The sequence below is a fragment of the Seriola dumerili genome, unplaced genomic scaffold, assembly GCF_002260705.1.
Source record: "Seriola dumerili isolate Sdu_G_001 unplaced genomic scaffold, Sdu_1.0 BDQW01001168.1, whole genome shotgun sequence".
NCBI classification, from domain to species: Eukaryota; Metazoa; Chordata; class Actinopteri; order Carangiformes; family Carangidae; genus Seriola; species Seriola dumerili.
This window is the reverse complement of record NW_019175423.1, coordinates 136866-149824: the sequence shown is the minus strand read 5'-3', so window position 1 is coordinate 149824 and position 12959 is coordinate 136866. Positions and strand designations below refer to the sequence as shown.

Below are 12959 nucleotides of genomic sequence, written 5' to 3'. Positions count from 1 at the left end.
TCAATCAATCAATCAATCAATCAATCAATGCATCGTGTTGACAGTAAACGTGTCAGCATCACATCAGGACTAATCAGTGCATCCAATACAACAACTCAGGGTTTATGTTTGATGTGACGATACAATGCAGCATATCGGTTAAACAGACACGTTTCCCTGAGTGTTAGAAACTGACATCAGCTTGAGGAAGGAGAAAAAAATAAGAACAGGGAAAGGAAGAAAAAAAGAGTGATAATGAAAAGCAGAAAAAACAGAAACGTTAGGTCAAGAGAAATAATATATGACGAGGAATATAAGACAGAAATGGTCAGTGTGAGGGAGGAGGAAAAGAACTAGAAGGAGAGGGAAGAAGAGAAAGCAGGAGGTTGAAGTAAGGAGGAGTTTAGCAAGGAGGATGTGGTAGAGGAGGAAGATGAGGAGGAGACAGAGCTGTGCAGGGTTAATCAGGACTATGAAACAAAGGTGGGAGCAGAGGTGAATGACTCCACCTGGTGGCCAAATTGTAAACCTCACTGACTTGCTGTGAGGTCAACTCCAGTATTTCTACAGTACAAACCACAGAAAGACAGCTGTGACCTCTGACCCTTTGCCTCTCTATTGGTCACGTAATTAGTTCAATTTCTAAAATCTTAAACTTACTTTGGCAGATATTGCGATTTCAGTTGAAATGATAGTTTTTTCATTTAATTTTCATTGAAAAAAATACAAAAATTTTTGTTTTTTGTTGGTCTTGTACACTTATGGTGCCAATAATGCACAACAATGTGACTCATTCTACCCTTCAATTTGGATATTGCACTTGGCCATATTGTGATTTCAATTATATTTCGATTAATTGTGCAGCCCTAACTTCAGACAGTTTTAGTTAAAGTTTGTCCCTACAGAAATATCAACCACTGTATCAGAGTCAACCCAAACAAAGGGTTAACATTTAATATCCAAGCACTGAAGTGCAAAACATGAAGGGCCTAGCCTCACAGAAAAAATAAAAATGTGAACATAGTGTTGTGGCGGTTGCTTGCCGTCCCCTGCAGTTGGCTTGTCTATAGTGCAGGGTTGTAGTTTTGCAGCCCAGACCATTCCTGCTTTCAGAATTTCATTCATCTTTTCCACATTTTTATTCAGAAAACCTGACTTAATTTTAAAAACCATTGACTAAATCACCACCGAGTCCAAGTACTGCTACAGACCACAGTCAGGACTCCCCCGGTGTCTTAAGGTACTCTCAACTCAATTTTGTTTGTATTCTAAAAGGCACTTTACCCTTCAAACACAATTGATTCTTAGCTCAGATATTTCAGATCCCTGTACTCACCACTGTGATTAACTAATTTAATACATCAACTATCAGTGACTCCACCTCTGACACAGGAGGATGAACTTGTGAAAGTGCTGTATGAGACTTTCTCTCATGAAAATAAGTCATCTGAGGAGACCAGATGCTAACACACAATGGTGAATCGATGTCAGGGGCAGAACACAGCTGCTGCTTGTTGTGTTGGGTGTGTGTGTGTGTGTGTGTGTGTGTGTGTGTGGGGGGGGGGGGGGGGGGTGTCAGTGAGGCCTGAGGTGTGAATCAGGCCGTTAAAACCCCATCGACACCTCAGTATGACCACAGGGCTGGGAGGGAACAGGTTCCCACACACTAAACACAGTGTGTACAACACAGGGCATTCTGCCATATGAAGAGAATCACAACTTTATCTGTCGGAAAAAGAGACATAGACCTTCAAAATGAAATATTTTTAGAAGCAGGAAAGACTCAGAGACTGTGTATTACTTGATAAATGGAAAGTAAGTGAAGTAAAACAGCCATTAACTAACATCCGACAGAAAGGAGATCAGTCTGTGGTGAAGGACGGACACTACTCTGATACAGAGACAAAATATCGAATTCAATATAATACTCACAGCCAGAATGTATCAATAAACAATGACTGAACCCACTAGTCTCAGCTGTTGCTCTGTTTCTGCAAGTTAGTAAAATCTGTCTAATCAGTGGCACCTGAAGGAGTCAGGAGGTAGTAACACTGAGGGAAAACACACAGATAGCTGATTTGTTATATCAAATCAGCATATCACTAATGCCAAAATAACAAAATGCATCACTGTAATGCCTTTTTGTCACATGGAAAACAAGTTGAAGACAACTACAATACAAACATTAAAGGACAATCCCAGTTTGTTACATCTTGGCTCTTCTTTTGATACTTTCATCCATTGTTTCCTTCCAGTAATAACAACGTTGTTTTCACTGACAGACCTGGAGACACTGTTTTCCTAAATGGATCATCTTCAGTGTATAAAACACTCTTGAAGACACAGTGCCATCGATAGCATCATAGTCAAATATCAGAACTGGTTGCCACAGCTGGAGAACTTGTGTGTGCCCTATTTGAAGGTGTAATATCAGAAGCATGGAGCAAAGTGTGTGCAGATGTTTTCCATCTTTTAGTTTATGCCACATCATAAAAACACATTCTTTCAAACTTTGCTCTTTTCCTCTGAACCTTAAGATCATATTCTCCACAAAGTCACATGTACTGACATTCCTCTTGGTTTTAATCAGCATCTGCAGACATGTGCACTGTCTTACCGTGAGATGTATCTCAACATGTTGCTGCTGGAGCATCAGCAGCAGCAGCTTGGTGGACAGCGGACTTCGTCACACCTTGCTGACACAAGTGTCCACTTCTGACACACGTCAAGTCCAATGAAGGAAACAGTTAGAGACAGGAAGGTGAGATAAGTGTGCAGTGTGAACAGCACCTCCCACAGTGAGCCACATGCTGTTTGAGACATCGTCCTGCCTGGAGACTGAAGACATGAGCAACATGTTTGACTCGTGCCATATACTATATATCATACCCCATCATGCCACAATATCAAATTCAGTTCTTTAATAAATTTCGAAGAACATGTTTGACTTTCTCATTATGGGCAGTTGAGAGGAGATTTATCAGAAATTTAAATCTACAAACAATAATGTCTGACAGGATGTCAGACACCATCAGTTCTACTTACAAACAACCCACAACTGAAACGATCAGTCGATTAGTCGAGCAACAAAAAAGTAATTGGCATGTACATAATTAATAATTAATTAATCATTTAATTTCAAACAACTCATGGTTTTAGTTTTTGAGACAGGAAAACTGGTAGCTTTTTCTTTGTCTTAAAAAACAGTAAATTACATAACTGTTGCCTGAATACAAAAAGACATTTGATGATGTCACCTTGAGCGCTACATTTTATTTTCTCTTTTGATTGATCAATTAATCAAGAAAATAATTGGCAATTATTCATTGATAATAATAATTATTTGCAGGTTTTTGGAAAAGGAATTTCAAGTCGCAGAATGTTTAATGAAATAAGTGATTTAGAACGTGATTTCTTAATTTTTGAAAAGTGATTGTGGCTATAATGCAAGATGAGAGAAGTCTGTCCTGATTTCCCGCACTTTCACCTCACAGCCTCCTGAAAAAGGTTGAAGCACAATAAGATGTAAAGTTTATGAGAAGTGTGTCCTTTGAAGAATTTCTTCTCAGAGTTTCACCTCTGACACCTGGGACCTGTACCCTATGTATGTATGTGTGTGTGTGTGTGTGTGTGTGTGTGTGTGTGTGTGTGTGTGTAGAAGTGTGCCTCAGCTTTGAAGTGACAGTCTGCCTAGACAGGATACAGCCAAGGAGTTTATAATGCGTGACAGCGGGAAGGAAAGGACGGCTCCTCGTTCCCGCATCATCACTCAACAACTAACACACAGTTTAACATACTGATCTCACAGCAATGATAGCTGCTCATTTTCATCATGTTGAGTCCAGACGTTTCACACAGCTCTCAGCAGCTCCAGTGGAAGACACTATCTCTACATGCAAAACACTGTGGCTGAAATGCAGACCACAAGTCAACGTGTTCAACTGTCACTGAACTCCACTTGTATTTCTTTAACAGCTTTACGACTTTATTGCAGACTTCAATGTAAATGTCTGTGCAGTTCCTGCTACAAGCTCACTGTTATGCAGCTAAATGAGCCGTCTGACTGTAGATTGAGAAGAAATGAAAGATTTCTGACTGATTGATCTCTTGTTGATTGTGCAGACTCACTAATCAATACAGTCATGCAGGGATGATGTATTTTTGTAGCCCAACCCTGAAGTTATCATCACCCTGGTTCCCTCCACAAAAAGTCAATTTGATTTTCCATATGTCTTCATGTCAACATAATTTTCTGATCCTGACAGGTTTTGTTCAGCAGAATCATCTTAACTAATGAACATCACTTTATGATGTTTGAAATACAAATCAGCAGAAGTAAAAATCTAATGTCAGGCTATAAAACCAACTACACCACGGTCACATGACTTCACCGTCAACACCACAAAACTTCAGCTTGTAGGTTGATTTAACTCTGACCTCTTCTACAAAAGCCTTTCCTCTGACAGAGTTAGAGGTAGTTTATATAAAGACGACGAGGGTGTGAAGGTGGACTGGTGAGAAGATCAGTTTTCATGTTTAACCTCCCCGACAACCTCTGTAGTCTCATTTAGACACCAGCAAATGGTTCATTCATTATTAAACTGTCATCAATTTAATTTCACAAAGATCAGGCTAAGACATTCACAACATGCTAAAGATCATCACCTCAATGTTCATTATCATCACTTCATCTCTGTTCTCTCTAATAAAGTAATCTCAGCAAAAAGCAAAGGAACATCTACAAACCCTCTGACTCCGTTGGTGTTTGTGCTTAACGAACAATAGATTATTCAACAATCAAAGCTGTTTATAAATAATTCTCTGACGTTCAGTAAGAGCTAAAACGATTAATGGCTGCCGATAGACTGACAGAAAATGACAGTAACTGTTTGATCATTTAAGTTGTTTTCTGACAGCAAAATGTCAAAAAAATATTTCTCATGAAGAACAGTTTTTGAATTGAATATTTTTTTTTCAAACGGTTCTAAACTGCAGAGAGCACCTCGGCTTCACTGAAGCAGCTAAGAGTCTTTTCATAGGTGTAGTAACTTTATTACCAAAGCAGAAGCTGGACAACGTGCCTGAGACCACCCACCCACACCCACACCCACACTCCTGCCACCGAAGATTGTTTTCTTTGAAGTATTGTACATTTCCCACACAGCTCCGGCACAGGCCACATGTCACAGTCCTGTTCAGCAAATGTCCTGTGAAGACGAGAGAGAGTTAAGGGACGAGGAGGTGAGAGAAGTGTGTCCTCTGAAGGCTCTGATGAGCAGCACAGGACGACCTAACATGGACATGAGGAGTGTGTCATCTGATGGAGCTGAACGCTCCTGGCAGGATGTGCAGGTGAGATAAGTGTGCTCTTTGAAGGAAGCAGTCCTGCCCAGCTGTAAGGAAGTGAACCGAGCCGAGACCAAAGACGCCATCACTCCCACATGCTCACATCCTCACATATTACAGCTGCTTTAATTTAGCCACATTAAGGCCAGAAAAGACCTGGTCAGCAAAACAAGAGAACTGAGACTCATTTTCAGATGTCAGGGTCTGAAAGACATTGATTTAATCTGGACAATCAAACTGTAAGAAAGCAACATCCTCATCTTGATGGAGTACTTTAAAGAAAAAAGCTGACCATGAAGTTACTGGTGGCTTCAGTCAGAGGAACATGTGATTCTTCTGCCTTTTGCTGAAGGAGGTTGAATGAAGACAATAAATATCATTTTCCTGTGGATGACTCCACTTTCCCACACCAGCAGCTTCAAAGTCACAGAGACAAAGGCCATTGTGCAGGAAGCCGTCCTGACACGTTTGGCTCTCTGGTCCCAACAAAAGGATCCTAATGTGAGAGAAGTGTGCTCTTTGAAGTGCCTCGTCTTCCCACACCAACACCTCTGGCAGCAGATCCTGTCTGAGCTGAGACATGGCCTCAGTGTTTCCCACCTCAATATCAACACTGACCACCATATATCGATTTTATCAATTATTTATTTTTACCATTTTATTGTAAAGCTGTTTCACCAGTATGATCTCGTTCCAACAATCTGGAATCCTACATGTCTTTATCTATCGATTATATATCAGTTATCGATATTTCAGATGCTGGTTGAAACTAGATTTTGGATGCATTTTGTGAGATCAGTAACAACAGGCCTGTCTTTTAAATTTATGATCAATATTTTCCTTCCTGCTGCCGTCAGACTGTACAAAAAACACTGCACTCAGTAGACCACACACAAACCAAAGACTGACAACTCACCATGTGCAATAATTTAACTCACCATCTGTGAAATATGACCTATCTGCGGCTATTTTTTTGTTATATTTATATAGTCAATTATCTCATTTGTACATGTTCGTTTTTAAGTACTTGATATTGTCATTTTGCAGTTTTTCTTTCTTTGTACCGTCACTTTGCTGCTGTAACACTGCAAATTTCCCCACTGTGGGACTAATAAAGGAATGTCTTATTTTATCTTAATTACAAATTACACAAAGCAAATGTAAGTTCAAAGGTCCACTTACTAGCTTTTCAGAGCCTTCGTTGACATCTGTCAACAAGCATGAGGAAGAAGACCTCAAGATGCTGCTAAAAGCTCCAAAAGTAGCCTTTTAGTTTAGATTGTTTTGTTATGTAAACTGAAACTTAAACACAAAAGGTACATTTTTAAAATCAAACTGTTCTATCATGAATACAGGAAAATTTAACTTTCATATTGGCAAAAAGTTACTGATTGAGGCTTCGAAATCTGAAGTTAAATACAGTGGAAACCACTTATAGTGATCACAGTAGCTTAAATAATTCACTTGCAATATCTTCTTTCTTTTCATTCACTGTAGTAGCCCACTACTGCAGCTGTTTATGCTGAGGCATTATTTGCACAAGGTTTTTGGAGCTACAGTGTGTAACTACTGCTCTCCCAACAAAAGTTCACTTTGTGTTAATGTGTGTGTGTGTGTGTGTGTGTGTGTGTGTGTGTGTGTGTGTGTGTGTGTTTGGTACACACACTTGTGCACCATGTGATATCTCCACTCCCATGGCAGGAGACCACCATAGTACAGTGTATGTTAGTTTTTTTTGTTTTGTTTTTAGTAATACATACACAAATGTCAATTAGATGGTGAGCTGCATGAGAAATAAAGAGTAAGAAAATCATTATTGTACATTTAGTGATCACAAGTGGTTTCCACTTATTCCGACCCATTCACAAGTGGTCAGTCATGTGGAGACTCATGTTAACACCAGGTGTGAACAGGTCTTCTGATGTTCCTGACTTTCCCAAACTCACCGCTCCACCATGTCACAGCTACCTGTCGAGTGTGCCGCCCAGCCACACCAGCCCTTATATTATAGTATGACAGAGAACAAAAGGGGGATGCTGAAGGTGACATAAGTGTGCTCTACTCCTTCCTTTCCCATACTGACGCCTCCCGCAGCTCCCTCAGTCGTCTGTATGATGGCCTGCCAGTCCTTATTTATACCTCTGTCAGACAGACACACATCACACACACCTGTGAAGTGTGCCCATTAGAATTTTACAGAACAGGAAGAGGATCTCCACCCGCACACCTCAAAAGGAAGCAAAGAAAAAGCGAACAGCAGTGTGCTAAAGTGTGCCGACACAAATCAACGCAGCACTGGTCGACACACGTGTGAATATCTCATTTGAGCCTGAATAGACGGGTAAATGTGTCTTCATTGTGTGGACACAAGCTTTCCAACCACAATCACCTGAAAGCACAGGTACTGACAGGTACTGCTGGTAATGTGTGCAGGATCACCCCTGCAGGAATTGTGTGTGTGTGTGTGTGTGTGTGTGTGTGTGTGTGTGTGTGTGTGAGTGTGTGAGTGAGAGAGTGAAAGTAAAACTTACCGTGTTTCCTTGCTCGTCCACTGAATTGGTGCCTGAAAAGGAAATAAACACAACAGTTTATTACCACTGTGAGTGGTGTGCATGATACAAAGAGAAAATCCTCAATTATCAACACGAGTTCCAGCTTTGACATTTGTTTAGAGAACAATTATTTGAGTCATGTAGCTCTATAGTTTTGAAGATGATTAATAGCTGAGAATTCACTGCTTCTTTGTTTTCAACCAGAATGTTAGAGAACAAAGTGTGTTAAAGATTTGTTGATTCAACTCTTTGATCATTCTGCAGACTGCAGTACAAGGTGCTGTTGAGTTGTAATGCATTATACAAAGAGGTTTGTTCAGCCCATCCTGATTGGTTGGACAAAATAACAGGAACACCTGTCAACATAATGCAATGCAGAATGATCATACAGTTAAACTAACACCTCTCTAACACACTTTCATCCACAATTGAAACCTGCATGAAGGAGCATTTACTGCAGCACTGTTGGATTAGACTGACTCAGTTTTAGCTCCGTGTTCCTAATAAACTGACAACTGAATGTATAACAGCTGATGTAATTCAAAGTTTTACCAGCCCAACTAAAGACTAGACCTAAACCAAAACCAATTAGTTCATGGATCAGTTAGTCAAATAACATGGCTGATGATAACAGGTCAGGCTCTGAGAACTTTGATGGACATTTTTTTATTTTTCAAAAAATATATAGACTAGATCTAGATTCATTCATCAAATATAGCCAATAGATAGACAAATGAAAATACACACTTGAAAAAGACAGTAACTATTCTTCTGTGTTTTCTGTAAAAAATAAGACATGCAAAGCACCAAAACATCTTTCCAGCCCTTTTATATAAAAGTTTCATTAGTATTTCTACAGTTTGATCACAGTATTCATTAAAGATTCATTCAAATAGGTTGGACTGAAGAGATTCAGTTCCCAAGCTTAACACATTTTGTCATGTGTTTTTTAGCCAGATCTGGCTCTTGCAGTTTTTTATCACCTGCAAATAATATCTGCACATCACTCAGGTCTGGTGACAACTGCACAAGAGTAAACAGTAGTTCACAAACCTATTAGCTGGGAAACCAGACAAAAGATGTTAACATGCATATTTTCCCTGAGCAAGATATCTTCAGAGGTTACACCACATGGCAGAGACGTGATCAAATCCAAAATTATCAAGTGCAAATTCCCATTCAGTACTCCACATGTGCAGCACAAATATTCCATGACAGAACAAAAGTTAAAAGAATCTCCAGCAGACATTTGTGGACACTTTCGCTTTCAAACATCCAAAGTAGTTCTGAAATTATGAAAAATGAAGATGTATATCCATCTTCTGTCTGCACTATCCATCACGCCACCGCCCACTCCCCTGCAGACTGTGTAGATGAAAATCAAACAGTTCCAAGTGCATCATAATTTTCTGGTGATACTTCTTGTTCCTCCAATAACTTCAGAAATCATATTGAGAAAGAGCAAACAAAAGAAGACAAAAGAAGGAAATCCAAAAGTGGCTTTGTCCCAGAGTAAAAATGAAAACTTCAGGGTCACTTAAAGCCTGAAGACCAAAAAATAAAAGCAACAATGTCTTCATGAGACCACTCAGTCCCTGCTGGGTTTAACAGTGTCCTGGTGTGCCGACTATAATTGACTGACTGCTGCTGAAAACTAACACACCCTCTAAACTTCTAAAAGAAGCTGATGACTTACTGACCGTTTTTAGCTGAAAAAAAAAAAAACCTTCATGTTGTCTTCAATTAAAGGTCTGACTCCAAAAATGTCAGACACTGTCGGCTCTGCCTCACAACAGCTGATCTACATTTCTATGTGCCCCCCCCCCCAGACTCTTTCTGTCATGTTGGCTTTTTGTTCTGCTACCGACTGAAAACTGAGCCGGCTACTTCAAACTTCACTGGCTCACAGCTCACACATGTATTTTCTACCTAACACACTGATGAAATAAGCCTCTTTAGGCTTCAGCCTCAGTGTCACTCTTCTCACCTCTGACTGACAGCTGCTAGCTCAGCCCATCTGTGGGCTGCCCCTCTAAACAGGAAGCTGAGGGAAGTTTGGCAGCCACATCCAATGTTCCAAAATACTGAGGATTGTTCAGTGAGAACATAAAATATACTCACCAAATATGTAGACGATGCCAACCGCCCCGCTCAGTCCCATGAGTCCCGCCAACCGTAGCACTATCTTCTTAGCGTAGGCAGTGTTCTCCTTCTGCTTCTTGTCCTCTGCCTGTTCTCCCTCCCTCTCAGCCTCCTTTCCCTCAGGAGGAGGCTGGCCCTGGACAAACAACATGACCATCATTAATGTTATTGAAAACAGGGCAGACTGTCACATGATCACTGATTTAACGTCTGAACTGATGGGTGAGTGTGATGTCGCGTTCAGTCAGTCAGACAAATATACAAGAGTACTGCCCTAATTCCCCCACTAAAAATATCATACTATCATTTGCTAATAGAGATGGGACAAAGGATGATAATTACAAATTAAAAATGAATTAATTTACCCTTTCATTGATCAAATCTAAAAACAGATGATATATTCAAGTTCCTAAAGCTCAAAGTGATGCTTGACTATACCAACAGCCAAAAACACCAAAGTTATAAAGCCAAACATTTCCTTGTACCAGAAAATATTTGCTATAATACAGCAGGGACTCACACAATAATCAAAAATGACACTTCATATTTTTCTCTTTCAGACTTTGAGACCACACACACATAGTGAGGTGCAGAGCAGTTCCAGTGTAAAAGTTCATCAAACTTATAACGTGCAGTACAACTCTTCTCTAGTACATAATGGTTTATTCAGCAAATGTTTTCAGCTACTTTAACTTCATCAGAGTGAGGCTGTTTCAACTTTCTTCATAACAGTCCAACAATCAGTTACCTTAAATCAGCGCATATAGCAGGTTTTTTTAAACGTCATTAAACCTGCTTAAACAAACGGCGATTAACTCCTTTTACACACATTTTACATTTGTATAGCCAAATTAATACTTATCATAGGACTTAGGATGTTAAGCTTAGGGAGCTATTCACTGAGTCTGGTCCATTTTCTGTAGCACAAGTTTCTTGTGTTTACCTTAAATTCAAAGCTAGCCTAGCTAGTGACTGCTGTGAATAGGGCAGCTGACAACAAGGGAAAGACCATGTGACAGCCTGGATAGACAGCTGACAGGAGGCAAAGACCCCAAGGGTGCTGCCATGGGCTAGCAATCCATGGTAGCAGCGGCAAGGCCTAGCATCTTTGTCACAGCCAGCATAAGCTACGTCTGATATAAGGAAAATACCCCAAGGGACTCACAGGCAGACTATATGGCATATATATACGGACCTATTCTCTAGGACTAGAACTGGGCAGAATAGTTCTCAGGGTGACGTGAGCGTAGCTGGAGAGAATAAAAATGTTAGGCTAGAGGGAAATAAGCTCCAGATTTGTCCTTGTGGCTGGCAGAAAGTAACGTCAGTTAGGGGCCTTAGAATGCATCAGGGAAGAAAGAGATGTGTTGCAAAGGAAAGGCAGTGTGGCCGCATCGATTGATACTTTTTAAGAAGTCAATCAAATAAGTCGGATGAAGTCCAGCGACAGGTAGAAAACCACAGTTCGAAGGATATCAATAACACAGCTACAGAGGGGAAAGAGGAGACTACAAGAGGGGATGCAGCTGAGACTGAGGTGAATAGGCCAGTCAGAGAGAAAAATATGGAGCAGAAAACTAGAGTTAAATGGCCAAGGGCAAATAGCAAGAAAGAATGGGAGTCAGTCAATAGAGATTTGTCAGTAATTTTAAGCAGACTAGGAGGAAATGCAAGCGATAGACTAGAGAAGATGGGGGATATAATCTACTCCTATGGTGCAGAAAGATTTGGGGTGCAAGACAGAAAGAGGGTTGAAAGAGCACAGTTAGTTAAGTCCAGACGGCAAAGGGAAATGGAGAAATTAGTTAAGGAAAGAAGACAATTAAAAAAGCAGTGGAAAAGGGCAACAGAGGAAGAGAGGGGGGGAATTAATGTGTTGCAAGAAGAGTTGAGAGGCAGGCTAGCAGTACTTAGAAGGGCTGAATATCTTAGGAAAAAGAGAAAGAAGAAAGAGTATGTAAGAACAGCGTTTTACAGGGACCCTTTCAAGTTTGTTAAAGGATTGTTTAACCAGGAAAAGGGAGGACAGCTTAAGGCAACAAAGTCAGAAGTAGAAAAGTATCGAAGAAACACGTATTCAGATTTTGAGCAGAATAGAGTAATAGGCCTTCCACCTGACATGCCACCAGTAGGAAAGATAGATCATGTGATGGATGTTAGACCACCCAGGTGGAAGGAGGTTGAGGAGGTAGTCAGGCGTGCAAAGGCTTCTTCGGCCCCAGGGCCAAATGGAGTCCCCTACCGGGTTTATAAAAGCGCACCTGATATCCTAAAGTTTTTGTGGAAGCAATTAAGAATAGTTTGGTAGAAACAGGTTATTCCCAGAGCATGGTGTAGGGCAGGAGGTGTTTTTATTCCAAAGGAGAAGGAATCCTCAGACCTGAGTCAGTTTCGAATGATCTCTCTCCTAAATGTAGAGGGGGAAATCTTCTTTAGCATAGTCGCACAGAGATTAGCTAGTTGTTTAGAAAGGAATAGCTTAATAGATACTGCAGTACAGAAGGCAGGAATACCAGGTTTCGCAGGGTGTTTAGAGCACACTAGCATGATTTGGCATCAGATTCAGGCAGCCAAGACAAAGAAAAGAGACTTGCATGTCATATTTTTGGATTTAGCAAATGCGTTTGGTTCAGTGCCACACAGCCTTATTTGGGAGGCATTTGATTATTTTAGAGTGCCTGGAGTAGTGGTTAATTTAGTAAAGTCATATTTCCAAGATATTAGACTATGCTCAAGTACAGCAGGCTTTACAACAGGATGGCAGAGGATAGAAATAGGCATTATGGCAGGGTGCACGATTTCTCCATTGGCATTCACAATGGCGATGGAGGTAATCATTAGAGCTTCTAAGTGGGTTGTAGGTGGAGAGAGGCGGCAGGATGGGCTGCGCCTTACACCAATTAGGGCCTACATGGATGACATGACGTTGATAACTACAAC

At 40.5% G+C, this 12959-nt stretch overlaps 1 protein-coding gene across 1 annotated transcript in view; it reads right to left on the bottom strand.

Moving 5' to 3' along the window:
• timm50 (translocase of inner mitochondrial membrane 50) overlaps positions 1–12959 on the bottom strand; it is a 53037-nt gene that overhangs the window by 32873 nt on the left and 7205 nt on the right. Inside the window, exons 2-3 of the mRNA XM_022767373.1 lie at positions 9999–10155; positions 7857–7888 (exon numbers count right to left, since the gene is read on the bottom strand). Coding sequence (XP_022623094.1) covers positions 7857–7888; positions 9999–10155 — 189 coding nt within the window. The remainder of the gene's footprint in view (positions 1–7856; positions 7889–9998; positions 10156–12959) is intronic.